This window comes from Lissotriton helveticus, chromosome 2_1 (genome assembly GCF_964261635.1).
Source record: "Lissotriton helveticus chromosome 2_1, aLisHel1.1, whole genome shotgun sequence".
Classification (NCBI taxonomy): Eukaryota; Metazoa; Chordata; class Amphibia; order Caudata; family Salamandridae; genus Lissotriton; species Lissotriton helveticus.
This window is the reverse complement of record NC_136059.1, coordinates 203,715,973-203,739,951: the sequence shown is the minus strand read 5'-3', so window position 1 is coordinate 203,739,951 and position 23,979 is coordinate 203,715,973. Positions and strand designations below refer to the sequence as shown.

Below are 23,979 nucleotides of genomic sequence, written 5' to 3'. Positions count from 1 at the left end.
CATGCTGGAGCGACATAATTTTCATAAAAGGAAACAAATGGAGGATGAGAAGGTGGAAGAATATATTTTGGTTCTCAGGGTATTCGCAACCACATGTGGCTTTGGTCCTTTAGCTGGTGATTAAATCAGGGACCAGTTTGTGTTTAACTGTGCATCTCGCAAAATCAAAAAAAGAATTCTGGGTTGCAAGAACCCACTGTTGACTGAAGTGATTGACTTAGCCTTCAGCTTTGAACGTCTGCCATATCTGGCAAAGTCTTGCATGGTGACACCAAACCAGGGGTTAATGTGGTGTCTTCTCCTGATCTGGATCAAGAGAGTTTTTTATGTGCTGTTAATGTGAAAAGTAAACCTCTGAAATTGTTTCAGAAGAGGCAGTCAACTTTTTGTTTCAGATGCAAATCAAAGAACCACATTGGTAATTTTGCAGGTTGTCCGGCTATCAACAAACGTTGTATTCTATGTAAGAAAACAGGTCATTTTCAAGGGGTGTGTAGAAGCATCAGAAAACCTGTAAAAGTAGGCTGTGTTAAAGCGGATGTGGATTCATGTGCAAATTCAACTCAGTAATGTGATATTAACTCTAGATTGTGTGGGAGATTCGGGATCTATAAAGGGTCCTTTGTGTTCTGCTTCGATCAATAACATCCCTCTTCAAGTAATGGCCAACTCTGGTTCACCACATTTAATGACTTTTGGAAAAAGAAGGTTAAGTTATTAAAATCTAATGTTAACCCTAAAGCTTGCGGAGAGTAGGATAGCAACATGCTTGGGTATTTCTTGGGAGTGGTGCAATGTTTAGGAAGAGAAACTGAAACCAAGGTTTATGTGGCTGAAAAAGGGAAGAACATTATTGGGTGGAGAGATTTGGTTTGCATGGGTCTGTATTTAGTTCCAGGAAACGAAAATCCAATCAAAGTGGGGGAATTGCGTGTGTGCCAAGAGGAGTGTGCTAGACTGGAGGTTGGTGGCGATATATTGAAAGACGTATTTTCTGAGTTCAAATCTATGTTTAGTGAGCATGTTGGTCTGGTCAAAGGAATGGAACACCACATAAGAGTATGTGACGGGGAGGACCCGGACTCGGGCCCTCCCGGCTTACCTTTACCTGTCTCACCTCTTTTTGTGCAGCACACAGATACCTGGCAAACGGCTGAGGACACGGTACATCCCCTTCTGGACACGGAGGAGCCGTGTTTCTTTAACTGGGCGGAACTTGACCCTGGCCCTGCCCACCTGCTGGAGGTAAAAGAACGCCCTAACCAGAGTCAGGTGTGTTTTTCACCCGGAGGAGTCGGAGAGTGGCGGAGTGAGAGGGGAGCGGAGTGGAGCAGGACGGAGGACGGAGAAACGGAGATCGCAGTCGAGGAAGAGACGGGAAAGCAGAGGAGGAGGTCGGGAGAGGAGACGTACGGAGAACATCAGCCGGAGGAGACGGGAGAAGAGAGGAAGAGGACGGGAGCAGAGACGCGCCCAGAGCATCGGAAAGCAGAGGCGGGAGAGGCACAGCGGAGGACGGGAGCCGGAGCTAGGAGGAGAGAGACCAGCGACTACAACGACAAGCCGGGAGGCCAACGGGAAGGCGCTTCGCCCAGCCACACTTCACATGAAGTGTGGCTAGAACAGGTACGGTCACTGTTCACGGGTTGGGCGGGCCGTAAGTGGGGTAAACCCCCCCCTTGACACCAGCCAAGACCTTAGGTGTAACACAACCCCCCCCCTCACTTCACCGACACCTCATTCTGGGAGAGCACGTGTGGTCCCTCACTCCCCACCCCGAATACGCTCTTAGACAATTGCGTGATTTTGGTTTCTTTCTCTTTTGGGCGGCGTCCCTGCCGAGAGTGGAGACACGGCGGACTCAAGGCCTACAACACCCAGAAGGCAACGGGAGTTCCGAAAACAGGAAGCGACGAAACAAGCAGCTGAGGACGCCGACAACCCCCTCCCGTTTTACAGAGTACCTGTACAAAAGAGGAGACAATACAAAATAATAAAACCCTCGTTACCAAGAACCCCCGTGTCAGTCAGTTTGTTCGAGAGCCCGGCCAAAAGCTCACAAGTGGTGGAGAATGCGGGCATAGAAGCAGCCATCCAGGACACTACGATGGAGGAAATGTTGCAGGCGTTGGTAAAAGGACAGGAACAGTTGGGGTGGGCTGTGGAGCAGCAGCTAGCCTCCGCCCAATTGGACCGGGATGCATTCCGGAACTCTGTGACCGCGCAGCTAGGGGGTCTACAACAACCGGCCGCTCCAGGTACCAACCCCGTCAGAGAGGCCAGACCGCCTCCTACTCCTGCCGGGATATCGTTACAAAAGTACACCTCTGGGGAGGATCCGGACGCCTTCATGGTGAATTTTGAGCGAGTGGCTCTTGCATGTGGATGGCCATTAGATAAATGGCCCTTCTTCCTTGCCCCCCTGTTAACAGGAGAGGCACAGGCCGCCTATCAGGTGGCCAACAGTAATGGACTGACTCCGTATGGACAAATTAAGGCCATCATCCTAGACCACCTTGGTCTAGACGCGGAAGCCTACCGTGTCCGGTTCCGCAAGGAAAGGGGTCAGGCGGGGGACAATCCCAAAACCCTGTTTTTCCGCCTGAAAGCGGCGGCGGACAAATGGCTGACCCCTACTACTAGTACCAAAGAAGACATTATGGATAACATTTATCTAGAGCAGTTTTTGGAGGCGCTGCCCTATGGGACTCAGCGGTGGCTACGGCAGCATTCCAACTTGACAACCACCCAGGCCATGGAGATGGCAGCCACCTTTGCCCGTGCCCAGCCGCGAATGCACCCCAGTGAACCCGAAAAAACCAACAGAGCACCCCCGAGACCGGAGCGCAGGCCACGTGCCCCTCCAGGACTACCTGCTCCCCGGTTTGCTGGTCCTGAGGGCCCCCCGTTCCGGGGACCTCAGTGTTTCGACTGCGGGGCCTGGGGCCATATCGTCCGCTTCTGCCCACAGAAACGACACGGAGAAGAACCCATGGAGGTGGGCTACATGCCGAAGGCTGTCTTGTATTCCGCCGAGCTTGGAGGCGCATATCACGTGAGTGTTTCCGTCAATGGGGCTGTGATCAGGGCCCTCTTAGACTCTGGGTGTAAGCAGTCAGTGATACGGGGTGACCTTGTTTTGCCTCCCCAGATAACACCTGACACCCTAGTGTTTATCAAATGTGTCCATGGGGATGTGAAGGGGTACCCGGTAGCGTATGTCCCCATTGACCTAGAGGGCAAGGACTCGTTAGTGGTGAAAGTGGGGGTGATGTGTTCCCTTCCTGAGCCACTCATCCTGGGCACCGATAACCCACATTTCCTTGACTTATTCGAGGGTCAATTACACAAAGAACAAACCCCGAAGGTCCCGGCCCTCCTGTCCACGGATCCATGGGAGGGAGACAGAAGTTTCCGGTTTGCCCAAGCTAATGACTCGACCCTATTTAATGCATGGGAACAGGCCCACGCCAACCTAGACAACCCACAGGCGGGATACCCCAGGTTCCTGATAAAAGGAGAGCTCCTGTACAGACAAGCGAAAGCCGAAGACCCCCATCAGCTTCTGGTACCCGTCTGTTTCAGGGAACAGATCATGTTCTACGCCCATACGCATTTACTGGCAGGCCATACTGGCAGCGAGAAAACAACACAGAACGTGCTCCGCAGTTTCTACTGGCCCGGTGTGTACCAGGAAATAAAGGCACATTGTCAGACCTGTGACATTTGCCAGCGGAAGAACACCCACCGACCCACAGCCGTGCCACTGCAACCCCTCCCTATAATAGGTACACCGTTCGAGAGGGTAGGAATGGATCTCATTGGGCCTCTCCCACGAACGCGAAGAGGGCATCAATACGCTCTGGTGATCGTGGATTATGCCACTCGGTTTCCCGAAGCCTTTCCCCTGAAAAGCCCCACCTCGAAGAACATTGCCGAGAAGTTTTTGGAGTTGTTCTCCAGAGTGGGGTTTCCGAAAGAGGTCCTGACGGATCAGGGCACCCCGTTCATGTCCCGAGTCATGAAGGAAGTGTGTCAGCTCTTGAACCTTCACCAGATAAAGACGTCGGTATACCACCCCCAGACCGACGGTCTGGTGGAAAGATATAACGGAACACTGAAAGCAGTCCTGAAGAAAATGCTCACGGTCGATGGAAGCGAGTGGGACCCCTTACTGCCTTTAGCGTTGTATGTCATCAGAGGTCAAACCCAGAGTAGCCTGGGCTGCTCATCATTTGAGATGTTATATGGCCGCCAACCTCGGAGCCTGCTGGACATGACCAAAGAGGTATGGGAGTCCGAGAACGCTGAGGATACAAGAACCCTGCTGGAGTACAGTCAGAACTTGAAAAACAAACTCGGAAAGATAAGGGAGCTGGCCTTTACGCAACTAGGAACCAGTCAACTGAAGCAACAAGCCCAATATGACAAGGGTAAGAAGTGGCGACGTCTCCTTATCGACGACTGGGCCTTGGTGTTGCTGCCGTCCACCGCAAAGAAATTCCAGAATGAGTGGCAAGGACCCTTTCGAGTCATCGAAACGATCGGGAAAACAACGTACAGGCTACAGTTGAGCAGGAAGAAAACCCAGGTGTTTCACATCAACCTTCTCAAGAAATGGTTGGGTAGACCTCCTCTCGCCTCGGTACTGACAACCACGTCTGAAAACCCCCAGGGAACCACACTGGAGGAACTAGTAGTGAACGACGAACTGTACGACACCGAAAAAGAAGGACTACAGAAAACCCTCCGTCCCTTCAGGCGGATCTTTTCTAACCTTCCCGGGACCACAACGTTAGCCGAACATCGGATAGAAACCCCAGAGGGGATCACAGTGAAACAAAGACCCTACAGGATACCAGCGGCCAAGAGAAGCGCCATAAGCAAGGAGGTAAAAGAAATGCTCAAGCTGGGCGTTATACGCCCCTCCTGAAGCGAGTGGTCGTCACCCATCGTGATGGTACCCAAACCGGACGGAAGCAGCAGGTTCTGCATGGACTTCAGGGCCTTGAACGCAGTGTCTTCCTTTGACGCCTATCCCATTCCCAGGATCGATGAGTTGATAGAGAAACTGGGAACCGCACAATACATCAGTACCCTCGACCTAACGAAGGGTTACTGGCAGGTCCCGCTGAGAGAGAAAGACCGGAAGAAGACTGCCTTCGCCACCCCGGACGGACTCTACGAGTTCAATGTGCTACCCTTTGGCCTTCACGGCGCTCCAGCCACCTTCCAGAGGCTGATGAACGAGGTCCTCAGGGAACACCAGGAATATAGCTCGGCCTACCTGGACGACATCATTATATTCAGCCCCACCTGGGAAGACCATCTGAGACATCTATACAACATCCTAGCCCAACTAATGAAAGCAGGGCTACATATCAATTCAAAAAAATCCCGAGTGGGCTTCCAGAAGGTCAAATATCTAGGGTATGTCCTGGGGCATGGGATCATCGAGCCCCAAATAGAGAAAGTGAGGGCGATAGCGGATACCCCTTTTCCCACCAGTCAGAAGGAGATGAGGGCGTTTCTGGGGCTGGTGGGTTACTACAGAAGGTTCATCCCCTCCTTTTCTAACGTTGCTGCCCCACTGACTGACACCCTGAAATCCCACACTAGCCGTCAGGTCTTACACAACCCCACACCAGCTATGTGGAACGCCTTCCAATCCCTCAAACGCGCCATCACCACAAGCCCCGTACTGACATCCCCAGACTTCGGAAAGCCGTTCGTTCTTCACACGGATGCCTCCGACTTTGGGATCGGGGCAGTCCTGTCCCAAGAAACAGAGGCCGGTATAGAGCGACCAATACTCTATATCAGCCGTAAACTGTTCCCGAGGGAGGTGAAATACCCGACCATTGAGAAAGAATGTCTAGCGATCAGGTGGGCTGTAGAAAAACTGCGGTATTATCTGGAGGGGCATGCTTTCGTCCTGTATACTGACCATGCCCCGCTCATGTGGATGAGCCGGAATAAGTCGAACAACCCGAGGGTCCTACGGTGGTTCCTAGCCTTGCAGCCGTTCCGGTTTCAGGTCCGTCACCGAAGAGGGAAGGACAATGCCAACGCGGACTTTCTATCCCGTTATCCTCTCCCCGATCGGGAGAATCATAGGGGGGAGGGATGTGACGGGGAGGACCCGGACTCGGGCCCTCCCGGCTTACCTTTACCTGTCTCACCTCTTTTTGTGCAGCACACAGATACCTGGCAAACGGCTGAGGACACGGTACATCCCCTTCTGGACACGGAGGAGCCGTGTTTCTTTAACTGGGCGGAACTTGACCCTGGCCCTGCCCACCTGCTGGAGGTAAAAGAACGCCCTAACCAGAGTCAGGTGTGTTTTTCACCCTGAGGAGTCGGAGAGTGGCGGAGTGAGAGGGGAGCGGAGTGGAGCAGGACGGAGGACGGAGAAACGGAGATCGCAGTCGAGGAAGAGACGGGAAAGCAGAGGAGGAGGTCGGGAGAGGAGACGTACGGAGAACATCAGCCGGAGGAGACGGGAGAAGAGAGGAAGAGGACGGGAGCAGAGACGCGCCCAGAGCATCGGAAAGCAGAGGCGGGAGAGGCACAGCGGAGGACGGGAGCCGGAGCTAGGAGGAGAGAGACCAGCGACTACAACGACAAGCCGGGAGGCCAACGGGAAGGCGCTTCGCCCAGCCACACTTCACATGAAGTGTGGCTAGAACAGGTACGGTCACTGTTCACGGGTTGGGCGGGCCGTAAGTGGGGTAAACCCCCCCCTTGACACCAGCCAAGACCTTAGGTGTAACACAACCCCCCCCCCCTCACTTCACCGACACCTCATTCTGGGAGAGCACGTGTGGTCCCTCACTCCCCACCCCGAATACGCTCTTAGACAATTGCGTGATTTTGGTTTCTTTCTCTTTTGGGCGGCGTCCCTGCCGAGAGTGGAGACACGGCGGACTCAAGGCCTACAACACCCAGAAGGCAACGGGAGTTCCGAAAACAGGAAGCGACGAAACAAGCAGCTGAGGACGCCGACAACCCCCTCCCGTTTTACAGAGTACCTGTAAAAAGAGGAGACAATACAAAATAATAAAACCCTCGTTACCAAGAACCCCCGTGTCAGTCAGTTTGTTCGAGAGCCCGGCCAAAAGCTCACAGAGTAGTACCTGATGCCCAGCCTGTGGCACAAAGTGTGTTTCGTTCCTATGAGTGTCAGGGAGAAACTGAAGTGCACGTTACAAAGCTTATGTGCGCAGGGCACCATTAAATTCACAGATTCATCTCAGTGGGTGGCCCCCATGTGGTAGTGCGCAAGAAGTCAGGTGATATCAGACTTTGTGCGGACTTGCGCGCTCTTAAAAAAAACATAATCGTGGATTGCCATCCACTGCGCAGAATGCAAGAGTTTGTAGCAAACCTTGGAAGAGCAAAGTGGTTTTCTTTGATTGATCTAAGATCAGCCTACCACCTTTTTTGTCTGTCGAGTCTCAAGACCTGACCACATTTGTGACTCCTTTCGGGGAGTACACATTTTTACATCGACCTTTAGACCTCGCATCGGCTGGTACCGTGTTCCAGAAACTTATAGACATGTTATTTCATGATATTAAAGGAGTACAAGCGTACTTGGATGACATACTGATCTATGCTAAATGTTTCAAAAAACATAATGTAATTTTTAGACGTGTACTATCTATCCTGAGGGCCAGAGAGATGACATTGAGGGCAGATACGTGTAAATTTGCTGTACAAGAGTTGGAGTACTTAGGCCACACAGTGTCGTGTCATGGAATTAAACCTACATTTTCAGTGGTAAGGGCAATTGAAGAGCCAAAAGCACCCACAGACAAGGACGCATTACGTTCGTTTCTCAGCCTGGCTATTATGCCAGATTTGTACCTTGTTACGCACAAATAGTAGAACCTCTACGGGTACTGCTTAGAAATGGTCAAAGTTTTAAATGGACTGAGGAATTGAATGTAGCATTTGGAAAAGTGAAAAAATCGAGTGTATCTGCTCAAGCATTGCATGCATTTAGGGATGATTGTGTTTCCTTTATAACTGTGGATGCCAGTGTTTACGGGCTTGGGGCGGTACCGAGACAGAAGATGGATGGTCGGGAACACACCGTGGTTTTAGCATCTAGGTCACTTAAACAATTTGAACAGCAATACAGTACAATAGAGCAAGAAGCTTTGGCGTGCGTGTGGGCTGTCCAAAAGTTTAAGATGTATATTTGGGGACGTAATTTTGAATTGTTTACAGAGCATAAACCCTTGGTTTATATTTTCATTAGGGTCAACAACAGCATGTTTGCCAGGCTCATGAGGCTGGTGTCGAAACTCCAAGAATATAATTTTACCGTTAAACATATTCATACCGGATTGGCATGGATTTAGGCCCAGATCTCTGTACTGGGATGAATGTATGACATTGTTCTGCATTCTGTCCATCAATTGTTCTTTTTGCATTTGTCACCCCGAGTGGGACGGGTATGGCCAGATGTGGGTCCCGTGCTCCCCATGCCACTGGAGTCTAGCTATCCTGGCTGATGAGGGCTGAAAGCCTGAAACCGGTCCTAGGATGCTTGTTTCCAGTCCAGGGAGGACCTGGCCTGGCAGTTCAGGCTGGACTGTTCCCATTGGGCGCAGGGTCAAGACTGATTTGCATATGGCTGAGCCGAAACTGGAATGGCATGGTGAGCAAAAAAACAATGGATTTAGACCCAGATCTCTGTACTGGGGTGAATGTATGACATTGTTCGGCATTCTGTCCATCAATTGTTCTTTTTGCATTTGTCACCCCGAGTGGGATGGGTATGCCCAGACGTGGCTCCTGTGCTCTCCATGCCACTGGAGTCGAGCTATCCTGGCTGTTGAGGGCTGAAAGCCTGAAACCGGTCCTAGGATGCTTGTTTCCAGTCCAGGGAGGACCTGGCCTGGCAGTTCGGGCAGGACTGTTCCCATTGGGCGCAGGGTCAAGACTGATTTGCGTATGGCTGGGCCCGAACTGGAATGGCATGGTGAGCAAAAAAAACGATGGATTTAGGCCCAGGTCTCTGTACTGGGGTGAATGTATGACATTGTTCGGCATTCTGTCCATCAATTGTTCTTTTTGCATTTGTCACCCCGAGTGGAATGGGTATGCCCAGACGTGGGTCCTGTGCTCTCCATGCCACTGGAGTCGAGCTATCCTGGCTGAAAGCCTGAAACCGGTCCTAGGATGCTTGTTTCCAGTCCAGGGAGGACCTGGCCTGGCAGTTCGGGCAGGACTGTTCCCATTGGGCGCAGGGTCAAGACTGATTTGCATATGGCTGGGCCCGAACTGGAATGGCATGGTGAGCAAAAAAAACCGATGGATTTAGGCCCAGGTCTCTGTACTGGGGTGAATGTATGACATTGTTCGGCAATCTGTCCATCAATTGTTCTTTTTGCATTTGTCACCCCGAATGGGACGGGTATGCCCAGACGTGGGTCCCGTGCTCTCCATGCCACTGGAGTCAAGCTATCCTGGCTGATGAGGGCTGTAACCTGTTTCCAGTCCAGGGAGGACCTGGCCTGGCAGTTCCGGCTGGACTGTTCCTTTTGGGCACAGGGTCAAGACTGATTTGCATATGGCTGGGTCCAAACTGGAATGGCATGGTGAGCAAAAAAACGATGGATTTAGGCCCAGATCTCTGTACTGGGGTGAATGTATGACATTGTTCTGCATTCTTGCCATCAGTTGTTCTTTTTGCGTTAAACATATTCAGGGTGGGAGAAATTTCCGTGCTGACTGTTTATCCAGGATGCCTATGGACAAGGATGCCGAGGAAGATTAATTGGTGGAGGACATGGAGTGCGTGGCCGTAGTGGACACCGTGCATGAGTATGATTCCTTGTTATCTGAGGATGGTTGGAAGGTAGCCTGTGAGAGTGATCAGGTATTTCGAAAGGTAATTGTATATACGACCGACAGCTGGCCTGACCCAAGATGTTTGAATGGTGATTTGAGGATTTTGGCCCAGGTGTCTGATGAATTGTCTGTTGAAAATGGTATAGTGCGTCGGGGGGGACAGATTTGTACCACCCGCTGAGTTACGTTGTTCTATTATTAGCAAGCCACACCTCAGGCATCTTGGAACTACCAAGACCGGAATGAAGATAAAACAGCATTATTGGTGGCCCTCTATGAATATTTAGGTTAAAAATGTATTTGACAATTGTGCTGAATGTCTCCTTTCCGATAAACATTGGCGGACATTGAATACACCTTTACATCCAATGGAGTTCCCTAGCGCACCATGGGAAAAAGTAGGTCTAGATTTTTCTGGACCGTATTCTGTGCTCAATCACGAAATGAAATATGTCATTTTTGCTATTTTGTAGAGACACCTGATACTGAGACTACCATCACATCTTTAAATAAGATATTTTTGTTGGAAGGGGCTCCGAAAGTAATTGTTATAGACAATGGCACACATTTTGTTTCAGAGAAAATTTGCAAATTTACGCGTAAGTTAGATATAATATACTTAAAAGTTGCATTGCACTCCCCACATCTAAGGGTCTGGTGGAAAAAGGGAATAAGCTTGTGAAAGAAGGGATCCAGACTGCATTAGCGTCTGGTTTGGATGTGGGTGAGTTTATCGAACAAAATGTTTGGAATTACAATACGTCCCCTCACTGTACTACTGGAGTATCTCCTTTTACCTTGTTGAGAGGCAGAGTAGCACATACCCCTCTGTTCCCAACGTGGTTGAGTGAGATGTCTGGTGGTGGCGAAATCAACTTGAAGGAAGTATCCGACAGGGTGTCCGCGAAACAGACCCTCATGAAGGAATATTTTGACAAGAAATGTCGCTTGAGCTGTGAGGATGTTTTGGTCGGGGACTGGGTTCTTATTAAGAAGCCAGTCAAGGTAAGGAAAGAATAGTCAACATTTTTGATGCCTGAACGGGTGACTAAGGTCACAAGGGGGCTGCTTTCGTAGGAAATAAAGGATAGTGGAACAAGAGACAACTGGTAAAAGTGTCCCCTGAGCAAGCTGAGATCATGCATCATAGTAGGAAAAGTATTGAAGACGATCTTGATTGGGGACATTGGTTACATTCGGAGGGATCTGTCTGATCTGCCTCTGTCCGATCTGCCCCATCTCAGGACGTTGCCCCGTCTCAGGACGTCACTAGTAGTTCAACCAGGGGCAGTGTCATTAAGACACCGAAAAGGTTTGAGGATTTCATTAGATATTTAGATTATAGAGCCTCAAGTTCTCATATCATTTTAATGTTTTGTTTAGATAATGCTTTGCCATTGTGATATGATATTTTCTGGTCTCATTTTTGCAAGGGGGAAGTTGTTGTAGTATTGGTGATAATGCATTGCGCAGCTAGCGCGAGATGCATTGGAACCATATTGTTGTGTATCCTTGAATGTGGGTCGGGCATGGAAAGGTCGCTGGTCGGGGTTTGAATGACATCTTGTCAGTTGCCGTTCGATCACCGGACCAGGAGGCCGCTCCGTGTAGTGAGTGGAGATTGCTGGAAATAAACTCTTCAAACGACTTAGTCACGACTCCCTTACTTTATTTCAGTACAACAGTACACCAATGTGTATGGACTATTCAATTTACAAGGAGCATTTGAAACATACCGCTCATGTCAACCATAGACAGGGAAGAAGTGAACTCCTACGTCACGCCCAAGAACACATCTGAGCAGCAGTTGAAGGCCCCACCCTTGTAATCCAAGAACAGGTTACTTCTGTTGGAAATGCGGGCTGCATTAAGCGAATCAAAGTGCAGATTACCAGGCTCCTTACCGTGAGATGTTAGGCTGGAGAGGCGATGTTGCTGTGGTTACCAAATCCTTTGTGTTGCCTACTAGGGTAGGAGATGTAGCCGCATCCCTGCGAAATCCTGCGGTAAAAACACATACAAAGTCATCGAGTTAGTAATTGAAGCTGGAAAGTTTGAGAGAAGGTGAAGGACTCGTGGTACTCACACCATACGTTCTACCGCTACTTAAGAATGTATTAATTTTCATTGAGGCCTCCCAAATAACACGTTTCAATGTTCACTTAAAGATCGGCCCAAGGTGTACACACTTCACCTCAAGGTAACATAGCAACCGATTTCAGAACTTACAAGAATGCACGGATAGGTGAAATGGAAAGGGCTCCCGGATGAACTACATGTACACAGATTTGTAAATACACAACTGGAACATGGCTTCCAAGCTTTTATGCACAAATGTGTCTTAAAGTACAGCACACTCTCCAGTCATGGAGCTTTTAAGCACTTGGTGAATAAGCCAGATTGTGATATTTGTACGGTGTTAAATGCACAATATAAAATAATTTAGTCAGAAGAATCGCGTATTTTTAAAGCAATGCTTGCATGGAAATGGACTTTCATATCATGCTAAGATATCTGCATGGCAATTACTACACTGATGTGCTATCACCGAGTTAAAAGATATTTCCTTGGTAGTATTTTACGGATTTTGCTTAGAAACACTATACTTGTTCACACTTTCAATCTTTGGTTTATGGTAGATAAAAACTTCCAGTTTCAACATACATATACTTCTCTAATATCAATAACTGTACACCTTAGCTCTGTAAGTCAGTGGGAGAATAAGATATAGCTCCCTCAATGATGCTGAATGCACAGATTCCCAAAAAAACATACCTATGACCAGATACTCTGCTGTAGGGAATTCCATCTGCCTTGTTGTACCCATAAACATGTTCCTTTATTCTGCACTCATTTTGACTTCTGTACGGTGGCCTTAACCCTGCTCCTACTCAAGATGTCCATACGGTGACAAGATAAGCCGACGCGGATAGTTCTATCTGCTAGTCCCGAGAGCCTCTAGTCACATTTCCTAATAGTAGCACCAGTCGGGCCACGACAGACAAAAAATAATTTTTTTTACACTAGCAAGTAACGTTCACTACAGTGACTTTCCATTAAACTAAAAAAATACTGAGGTTAAAAACTAGAATTGGAAGTGGTCATTGAGGTGTTTCATAAAATGTTGTCTAACATCAAATTAACAGCAATGAATACTCATTATAATTCCGATGAATTTGAGAGAAATTGGGTTGTTGGTTGAGAGGGGTGTGAGCCCTCCTCAACCAACAGCCACAATCCTTGTCAAGGGGAATCAAAGTCACTAAATTCACCAGTGCTTATCCCTCTGATATCCTGCCATAAAAGCATTTAGTTTTAACTTGGAGGCAATGAGTAAAGCACAGCACCCAAACAGTAATGAAGTGAAAACACAATACAAGACAAATTTCACACCAACTTAGAAAATAGGAGTATAATTTAATAAGTTGTTTGAAACCAAAATGACAAAAATCCAATCAGTTGAACCGTAGATATGCAATTTCAAAGTTTTAAGGCAAGTATAGAGCCTAAGAGCAAAAAGAGGCAACTGTGGTTATCAGGTCACACTGGACCAGGACAAAGTCACAAGTTCAGGCTAACCGCGATGGAGTGCAGGCTGGATACAGGAATCAGGTTAGTACCTTATGCCCTTCATGCAGAGCATTACTTTGTGCTACGTCGGCTCTGTTGAGAAGCTGCAAGGGCTGAGATACGAGCTACTCTGTGAGTTGCATCGTGCTTCATCTTATCTGATGAGGCTGACGATCAGGGCCTGTTAGGTGCTGCAATGCGAGGTCTGCCTTACGCTGTGTTCGTTCCAAGGAAACCCACAGTTGGGCCAGGAAAAGTAAACTGATGCCAGTCAAGGACTTGAGTGGCACCTCTTGGTTATCAGGATGCATTTCAGCAGAAGCCAGCAGCAGGGCAAATGAGTCTGGCAGCTGAGCAGATGCAGAGCAGGGGTCTTAAGTTCGCTATGTCCAAGTAGCTCACAGGAGGCCAGTCCTTGTAGTCTCTCTGGGGGTTTAGGGTTCAAGGAGCAGGTCCAGTCTTCCTTCCTCAGGCAGCAGGGCAGTCCTTCCAGAAGCAGGGTAGCAGCGCAGTCCTTCTGTGCCATCCACAGGTCCAGAAGTGCTCAGAAGAGTTGGTTCAAGGGTCCAATATTTATAACTGGTGCCAGCTAGTGCTAGCTAGTTCTTGAATTGTCTGCCTCCATGCCCTAGCTCTACTGGCTCTAGGGTCACAAAAGACTAGTGTAAAGTTCTCTGTATAGGGCTGAGACAATGTCTTTGAAGTGCAAATGTGGCAGGTGACCGCTTTGGCCCTCTCATCAAGTCAGAATAGCCGATCATGCCATCCACCACTCTATTGTGTGGCTGTCTGGGAGGGATACACAAAGGCCAACTGTCAGCTACACATAGTCAAGTTGGTTAGGACAAGAAAATGTAAACTTTCTAAAAGTATATGAAGAAAGAAAATTAGCCTGTACCTCAACTTATTTAAAAGCATGCTTTTAAATAAGTTAAGGTACAGGCTAATTTTCTCTTTCTTCATATAGTACTACGGCCCTGCCTAGTCCTCGACCTTTGGGCCTAACTCCTCTATTTTTCAAACTTTCTAAGAGTGGCATTTTCAAATTGTCATTTTCAGAATTGCGACTCAAAATCTAACATTACCATTAAAGATGGTTTCAAATTACAGTTCATTTGAGGGTGAAATGAATTTTTTACCTGTTTTCAATCAAAAGATATCATCTATTAAAAGTAATAAGGTAACACAATGTTATCCTATGGCAGAGATGGGCCTCACAGTAGTGAAAAACACATTTGCAAGTTTTTCACAACCAGGACATGTAAAGCTTAAAAGGTACACGTTAAACCTATTAAATACAATGCACCATGCCCTATGGGCTGTGTAGGGCCTACTATAGCGATGTCTTAAATGCATCAAAAGGATGCTTTAGGCCTGGCCAGGGGTTTATTTTGCTAAATCGAATAGGCAGTTTAAAACTACACACACAGGCTGCAATGGCAGATCTGACACGTGTTACAAAAGGCTATGCAAGTGTGGGTCACAATACATGCTATAGTCCCTCATTCAGGATATAATTTACAGGTACTGGGTACCTGTAGTACCACTTTACTAGAGGCTTATGAGTAAATTAAATGTACTAACTGGGTGTAAGCCAATTTTACCATGTTTAAACGTGAGAGCACAAGCACTTTAGTACTGTTTAGCAGTGGTAAAGTGTGCAGAGTTCTAAAGCCAACAAAAAGACATCAGGAAAAAAGTAAAGGTGAAAGCAAAATGTTTGGGGGTGACCCCTCAGAGAGGGCCAGGTCCAACAGATTTCATATAAGTTAACATGAATGTCAAATGAAATGTTTTAAATTATTCAATACATTTTATTTCCCAGATGAAATTAAATGTTTTAAAATGTGTTTCTCCAGGACACAAGCTGCCAAGTTGTATTAGGCCAAGCCAATCTCAGACAAAATCAGATAAGAACAGGTTTGGTATTACCAAGTCTTTCCTTTATCCAGCCTCACGAACAGTGGCCGACAAGGAAGGACCGTATCTAAGTTGGGCTCCTAGCTCGAGAAAGGAAGGGCAATTGACAGGTGAACTGATGGTCTTTAACAAAGATAGGCCAGGTTCAACAACAAGTCTTGGACTACCACTACTCCATAAATGTAGCCCAGCAAGGAGAAGATGAATTATTAGAAAGCGTTCTCAGTAGCTATCTTGGCTAAGACAGGAAGCTTTAGTGAGATTTTATAGACCACCACACAACTCTCTCTCATTAAGGGTGACGTAAGAAAGTAGTACAACTAGTGGGTGGATCATTTCTCATTAGACTCCGAAAGGATTGCAATATGAACCAAAGAGATGGGCAGATTGCTCTGTACAGTGCCAAGCTATGCCTGGTCTAACCCCATTGAGGACTGAGAAACTGTGTACATGGCTCCAAAAGACCAGCATTCGCAATACTCCTGGAGTGAGGAGACTGTCTCTGGAGATGAAGTCAAATACACAGAAGGGCACAAAGTCACAGCTCCGTTGTGCCTTGCCATCATATGGCAAACTGGCTGAGGTAAACTCAGTGAACTATACTGAGCCCTCTGCTTTTTAACATTTACCTTCGCCTTTTGATGAAAGTGATTGAAGAGTCTGGCCTCACCGTATTTTCATACGCAGATGACTCTCAGATGATAGATCCCTCCCCCCCCTCAGGCAAGGCCTGCTCGACGTCACGCTCTGGAGGAACAGAAATGCCCTTAAACTCAATGGCAATAGTTTAATTGGCACTCACTCATAACTCAGAATATCTCATCTTTTAATAGAGCGATATTTAGTATTGGAGATTTTTCCCGTAGGCTTGGGCGCCCTCATATTCAATGAATCCTGGAAATTTACAGGGCCAAGTGCATCCCACTAGTAAGTTAGGGCAGTGGAATTTAGGGGTATGGGCGGCTTGCCCCACTTCAAGTAGCCGAAAATAAATTTTTACAGGGCCTCCTGGGAGTTCCACAAAGTGTACCTTAAGAAATTATACATGAAGAATTAGGTTTAGATTTTTTCACAGACCAGCTTCGCCCTTGACCCTTAAAGCTTTGGAACTCAATCTGAGTTGAGGAGGAACTCAGCCTTAATAGACTAATTCTGCATGATTGTTTAAAACTAGATAAATCCTCTTTAATCCCATGGCTGGCATATGTGTTGCGTAACTGCCGGGATTTAGGGAGGGCCTGATCTATATGATAACCCCACCGTCTTAACTCGCTCTGATGGCAAATGGGTTAAAACGGCTTTCAGTAAAAAGTTGGCCTCAGAACGCGAGGACTCTGCTCTACTGAAATATCCCATGTGACATGCAATATTAGTGCAAACTGTCAACAATATAGAACCTTAAATGACCTGGAATATGACAACATCAACGCTGCATATTGATTTATTTCAGGTTTAACTTATTTCCCCGCTTAATACCTTTGACTCATGGTTGTTTCGCGACCTCGGATTTGCCTCTGTGTAACTGTGACAATATATTGGCTAATGATACATTACATGTTGTCATTTTTTGCCGAAAATGCAACAATCTGAAACATACGTTTCTACGCCCAATTTTAAAACCACTGAATTTTACCCAGGTTAGGTCTGCTTTACTGTTGTTACAGTTGTTAAAGTCTCCTTTTATTTGCTTTTGTCTTGTATGTTTTTTTGATGGGGTTTTAAGCTTAGAACAAGTTGGGTTATGAGAAATCACATGTTATTTTTAATGATTTGACTTTTATGATTTTATCTGTAAAATCGAATAAAGATTAAGAACTGAAGCTTTTTTGGGGCAATCTACCTTTACCATTGTAATGTTGCTGTGCCTATCTGTGGGATTGATCAAGAGTTTCTTGCCAGAGACCTTGTCTGTCAGCTACACACCCTCCCATCTGTGACCTATCAATCAGCAATACCGGGCCTTGGTCTCTGGGTCTTCTTGACTGCATATTTGTGGGTCGACGTTGATGTGGAGTTCACAACAGGCGGTTCTGTTAATAAGGACAAGATTTCATTTTCAGTGATGAACGCATCAATTTCCATATTAGCAAGTACGTACCTGACAATGCACAATCCTTATCCCTCCCACTCCAAATACATCTTGGATAATGCTAAGAGAGCCATTCTCAGAGTGAACTACCTTTCAATTATTTATTCATTTTTCAGACCAACTGGTCAGAAAAAGGAACAAATATGATCAAGGACATCTTTGACAATGACTACCCTTTCCTCTACTCCAAAGTGCAGTCCCACTTTGGACTAGAGAATCTAGACTCAATTAAATTCTTGAGACTAAGAGTCCAGATATTTAAATGGGCAGAATTTAAAAAGAAGTCCTCACTCCAAACTTTCATCAATGGTCTGTAAAAAGCTGGACATATCGTGTCCAAAGTGTATAGGTTACGGTTACCCAAATCTCATTAATCCAAAACCCAGAATGTTCACAAATGGGAGATGTATCCCTCCAAAAGTAATATAACTTTCAACTTGGACCGCACATATAGATCCAATTTCTCCAATAAGATATCTCCAATACTCTCCCACACTAAATACATGAACATTCATAGATACTAATGGACCCCAGAAAAACGCCATAAACTTAACCTCACACACAACTCCATGTGCTGGAACTGTAATGAACAAACAGGCGACTTGGCACATATACCCTTGACTGCCAGATCCTCCATACTTATTGGGACTCTGAATTTGCATTCATCAAAAAGGTTTTACATCTCTCTCCTACATGTGAATTCACCTATATTCTTCTGGCCCCAATAGATCCTCAAACAAAAAATGAAGCAGATACAGACTTAGTAGACCTACTACAAAACTCTTGCCTGAAAGCGCATCCTGAATAAGAGGAAGAACTTTGACATAGTCTCACTTCACATGTGGCGCAAGTGGCTCACATTTCCAAGAGGTGCAGACAACATCTCTTTACAGCGCTCCCTTTGGCGCCCATCTTACAGGCCAATATGGAACTCATTAGATGTCTCTACGAGACACTTCGAACCTCCATATTTGCCTACCTATAGATGACTGACCCCTCTATCCTCACACAAATGCTCCAATACTGGCCTCGTCCTTACAGAACAAGTAACTTACCTCCGGTAACGATATATCTGTAAGAGACATATATTAGTTATAAATTCCTTACCTTGGGATCACCCCCAGGCATCAGACCGGATCCGAAGAATTTTTCTTCAGCAGTACCCCAGCGTGTCGGTCGACTCCACATTCGTCTTTGCCGTCGTAATCGCCGGAATGATGTTGCGGGATCTACTTAGACCCCGCCCCTGCGCTCAGACGTCAGTTCTTTACACGACATTCCATGCCAGAAGCACAGAGCCATGCAAGACACTGACCACTGGTCCACAAAATTATGGCCCCGAAAGGGAGTCCCTTACTCTAGAAATCAGTTCGCAGAATGGGGAGGATGGGTGGAGCGGTAAGGAATATATAACTAATATAGGTCTCTTACAGATAAAGTGTTACCGAATGTAAGTAACTTGTTCATCTGAAAGAGACTATTAGTTATAGATTCCTTACCTTAGAATAGATGCCCCAGATATTCCAACCCGAAGGTGGGTCTGCAAACCAAGTTCACACCAGAAAGTCCTGGAGAACTGAACAGTCAAAAAAAGCGTTTCTTGACCATCCAGGCAGTAATGTTTAGTGAACGTGTGCAGTGATGCCCACATGGCTGCCTGGCAGACGTCACTGAGGGGGACTCCACGTCCCAAAGCAGTAGTGGCTGCCGCCGCCCTGGTGGAATGGGCACGCAGTTCTACCGGAGGCTCCTTTTTCACCAAGGAATAGCATATTTTAATGCAAAGGATGACCCACTGAGAGAAGGTCCACTTTTGCACGGCCCGGCCTTTCTTGGCGCCACCATAGCCAACAAAGAGTTAATCATTCACCCGGAATTGTTTTGTGAGATCCAAATGCCCCCACGTCTCCTTCAGCCACACCACCGAACTCCACTGGACCGACCATCGCTGCATCCACTTCACCTTCGAGAAACCCACCAGGCACCACCACACCCAACAGGTCCCCCGCCGCAGCTGAGCAAACTCACCTAAGACCAGCTAGACACTGCCCTTGCCCAACGCCCTCACACCAACCCCGACACCGCCGCCAGCAACCTCAGGCGCTGGATCGACAGCTGCGCCCAACACTCTTGCCCCGTTCAAGAAACCCTCCAACAGACACACCACCAAGAATGCCAGCTGGTTCTCCGCAGAACTCCTGACCTCCAAACAAACCTGCCGAAATCTAGGGAAGAAATGGCACCGCAATCAGATACTGGAGAACCAAGAAGCCCACAAAACCGCCATGCGCCAACACCATCACCTCATTAGAGCCGCCAAAAAGGCCTCCTTCAAGGACCGCCTCGACAACAACGCACACAACAGCAAAGTGCTCTTCAACATCGTGAAGGAACTCTCCAACCCCAGCTCAAACACCACCGACATCCCACCATTGGAAGACCTGTGCAACTCCCTTGCCACCTTCTTCCACCTCAAGATCGCCGACATCCACGACAGCTTCGACAACGTGACCTCCCCAGCAACCAACGACAACTCAGACCCCACGGCCACCACCCACAGCAACCCCCTGCTCACCTGAACCCACATCAACGACGACGACACCATCAAGATCATGAGCACCATCCACTCCGGCTCCCAGTCAGACCCATGCCCACACCACATCTTCAACAAAGCCAGCACCATCATTGCACCCCGTCTCCGCAAGGCCATCAACATCTCCTTGGAGACCGTACCTTCCCGGAGAGCTGGAAGCACGCAGAGATCAACGCCCTGCTCAAAAAACCCAAGGCAGACCCGTGAGACCTCAAGAACTTCCGGCCCATCTCCTTGCTCCCGTTCCCAGCAAAGGTCATCAAGAAAACCGTCAACAAACAGCTGACCGGCTACCTCGAGGAGAACAACATCGTGGACCCGTCCCAGTCCGGATTCCATAGCAACCACAGCACCGAAACTGCCCTCATTGCAGCCACCGACATCAGGGCCCTGCTGGACAAAGGCAAAACCGTGGCCCTCATCCTACTGGTCCTATCAGCTGCCTTTGACACTGTCTGCCACCGCACCCTATGCAAACGCCTACACAACGCAGGTATCCGAGACAAGGCTCTGAAATGGACCACCGCCTTCCTCTCCGGCAGAACCCAGAGCGTCCGCCTCCCCCCTTTCCAGTCCGAGGCATCCAAGATCATCTGCGGCGTACCCCAAGGATCATCCCTCAGCCCAACACTGTTCAACATATACATGGCCCTGCTCGCCCACATCGTCTCCTACGCCGACCACACACAACATATACATGGCCCTGCTCGCCCACATCGTCTGCTACGCCGACCACACACAGCTGATCCTCTCCCTCACCAAGGACCCCCTCACCACCAAAACCAACCTCCATGAAGGAATGAAGGCAGTCGTCGAATGGATGAAGGACAGCCGTCTGAAGCTGAACTCGGACAAGACGGAGGTCCTCATCCTCGGCTCCACCCCTCAACTTGGGACGACTCCTGGTGGCCAACCGCCCTGGGAGCAGCACCAACACCCACCGACCACGCACGCAACCTGGGTTTCATCCTCGACTCAACACCCTCCATGACTAAGCAAGTCAACGCCGTTGCATCCTCCTGCTTCAACACCCTCTGCATCCTCCTGCTTCAACACCCTCTGCATTCTCCGGAAGAGCTGCAGGTGGATCCCAACCGACACAAGAAGAAGAAGAACGGTCACCCAGGCCCTCGTCAGCAGCAGGCTGGACTACGGAAATGCCCTCCACGCGGGAGCACCGGCCAAACTTCTGAAACAACTGCAACGCATACAGAAAACCTCTTCCCGTCTGATCCTCAACATCCCTCGACACAGCCACATCACACCCCACCTGAGAGACCTGCACTGGCTGCCCGTCAACAAGAGGATCACCTTCAAACTCCTCAACTACGCACACAAGGCACTACACGACAACGGACCAGCTTACCTCAATAGACTACACCCCGAAACGCCAGCTCCGCTCCATTGACCGCGCCCTGGCTACCGTCCCCCGCATGCGAAGAACGAACGCCGGCGGCAGATCGTTCTCCTACCTGCCGCCAAGACCTGGAACACACTCCTCATCCTCCTACGGCAGACCCAAGACCTACTTACCTTCAGGAGACTATTCAAGACCTGGATCTTTGAGCAGTAGCAGCACCCCGGCCCCCCACCACTCCCCCCAGCGCCTTGAGACCCTCACGGGTATGTAGTGCGCTTCACAAATTTCATGATTGATTGATTGATTGTCTGTCCTATGTGGAAAGAGGTAACACTTTGGGAAGAAAAGAAGGTCGATTTCAAAGGACAACCTTGTATGAATGAACAGCAAGGAAAGGAGGTTTAGAAGAAAGAGCCTGAAGCTCACTCACCCTGCGAGCAAAGGTGATGGCAACTAGAAAAACAGTCTTCAAGGTCAATAGTCAAGAGGACAATTATGTAGTGCTCGAAAGGAGCACACATGAGGTAGGTTAAGACCAGATTCAAGTCTCACGGGGGCATTATGAACGGAATAGGAGGAAAGAGGTGAGTAATGCCCTTAAGAAATCTATTTACAATAGGGGACTTGAAAAGAGAAGGCTGATCAGGAAGGCGAAGAACGGTCGAAATATAGCCTTTAAGGATGGCCAGAGCAGAGCTCTGCTGGGCCAAAGAATGAAGGAAGAGGAGAACCTCTGAAAGAGGGGCAGAAAGGGGATCCACAGCCTTTGCTGTACACCATGCCACAAATTTGTTCCATCTACAGGTGTATACCGTTTTAATGGAGGGACGCCTGGCTGCCAAGATGACATTACAGACTTTGGGAAGAAGGTTAAAAGCTGTCCACTGTCGTCGCTCAATCTCCACGCAAGGAGGTGGAGGCTGGACAGGTTTGGTGGAGGACAGTTCCCTGCTGCGGCGACAGAAGATCCTCCCGAAGAGTCAGTCTGATCAGAGGATCGATGGCCATGTTCAAGAGCTCAAGACACCAGACTCTGAGGCCACAAGAATGACTTGGGCCCAGTCACGCTTGATCATCTTCAGCACTCGGGGTAGAAGTGGTATAGATGGAAGGGCGTATAGAAAACCGCAATTCCACTTGTGACGAAAAGCGTAGCCAAGCGAGTGCCGCCTTGGAAATTCCAACGCGCAGAGCTGCTGATATTGCGCGTTCTCTTCGGTGACAGATCTAACCAAGGTTCTCCCCACTGCCAAAAGAGGCCTTGTACCACTTCAGAGTGAAGACGCCATTCGTGTTCCATCATGCACCAGCGGTGGAGTTTGTCCGCCCTGGCGTTCAGGGACCCTGCCGGGTGTTGAACCACCAGGGACATGCCCTGATGTTCCAGGCATGTCCAGAGGTGGAGATCCTCTTGACACAGGGTCCACAACCCCACCCCGCCCTGTTTGTTGCAGTACCACATGGTGGTGGTGTTGTCCGTGAACACCTGCACTACTCTTCCTTTGATAGAAGGAAGGAATGCTTTTAGTGCAAGACGGATCGCCCGGAGCTCCAGAAGGTTGATGTGGAGCCCGGACTCCGCCGGAAACCAAGGCTTCTGATCTCCGCCACTCCGATGTGGCAGCCCAATCCCAGAAGCAATGCATCGGTCACCACTGTAAACGTTGGGGAAGGGATAGGGATCTAAAGGTTGACTCAATCCTGGTTCTTTAGCCATCACTGCAATTGGTGTGCAGTGCCCTCCGAGATCTGGACGACATTGGAAAGATTCCCCTGATGCTGCGCACTTGTACTTCAGGTAGCCCGAATATCCCGGACTCACTGCTTGGGAGGATAGGTACGAAACTGCGCTGTATCAGCAAGTGAGTCCACCATAGTCTGGAGATGGGAAACCACCGCATGGGGCGAGCCCGCCTTCAACAGCCAGTCGTCACGATAGGGGAAGACTGGAACCCCTGATCTGCGCAGATGAGCTGCGACCACCGGCATCACTTTTGTGAACACCCGAGGGGCGCTGGTAAGTCCAAAGGGGAGCACAGTAAACTGAAAATGCTAATGGCCTACCGTGAACCGTAGGTAACACCTGTGGGCTGGCAGGACGGGGATGTGAATAGCGTCCTGCAAGTCCAACGCTACCATCCAGTCTCGAGGGTCGAGGGCAGACAAGACCTGAGCCAATGTCAACATTTTGAACTTCTCCTTCCGGAGGAAGCGGTTGACATCCCTGAGGTCTAAGATAGGACGCGGGCCTTTGTCCTTCTTGAGCACCAGAAAGTAGTGGGAGTAGCAACTACGACCTACTTCTGGAACAAGGACTCGCTCGATAGCTCCCTTGCCCAAGAGAGCCACAACTTCCTGACGGAAAAGGGCCAAGTGATCCTCTGACATGTGATGGAGTGTTGGTGGGATGGGTAATTTCGAAGGGGAGGTAGTTGCCCCTTCGGACTATCTGCAAAACCTACCTGTCTGACGTGATGGTGTGCCAGTGGGGGAGGTGATGGCGGATCCTGCCACCCACTGGCAACTGGTGGCCCTGAAAGGTCGGACTAGGAAGGTATGGAGGCTGCTGCAGAGGGGGCATTG

General features: G+C 48.6%; 1 protein-coding gene across 1 annotated transcript in view; it reads right to left on the bottom strand.

The window, feature by feature from the left end:
- KIAA1328 (KIAA1328 ortholog) overlaps positions 1-23,979 on the bottom strand; it is a 968,289-nt gene that overhangs the window by 160,956 nt on the left and 783,354 nt on the right. The window contains exon 10 of the mRNA XM_078674730.1: positions 11,769-11,865. Within this exon, the coding sequence (XP_078530856.1) occupies positions 11,769-11,865 (97 nt within the window). The remainder of the gene's footprint in view (positions 1-11,768; positions 11,866-23,979) is intronic.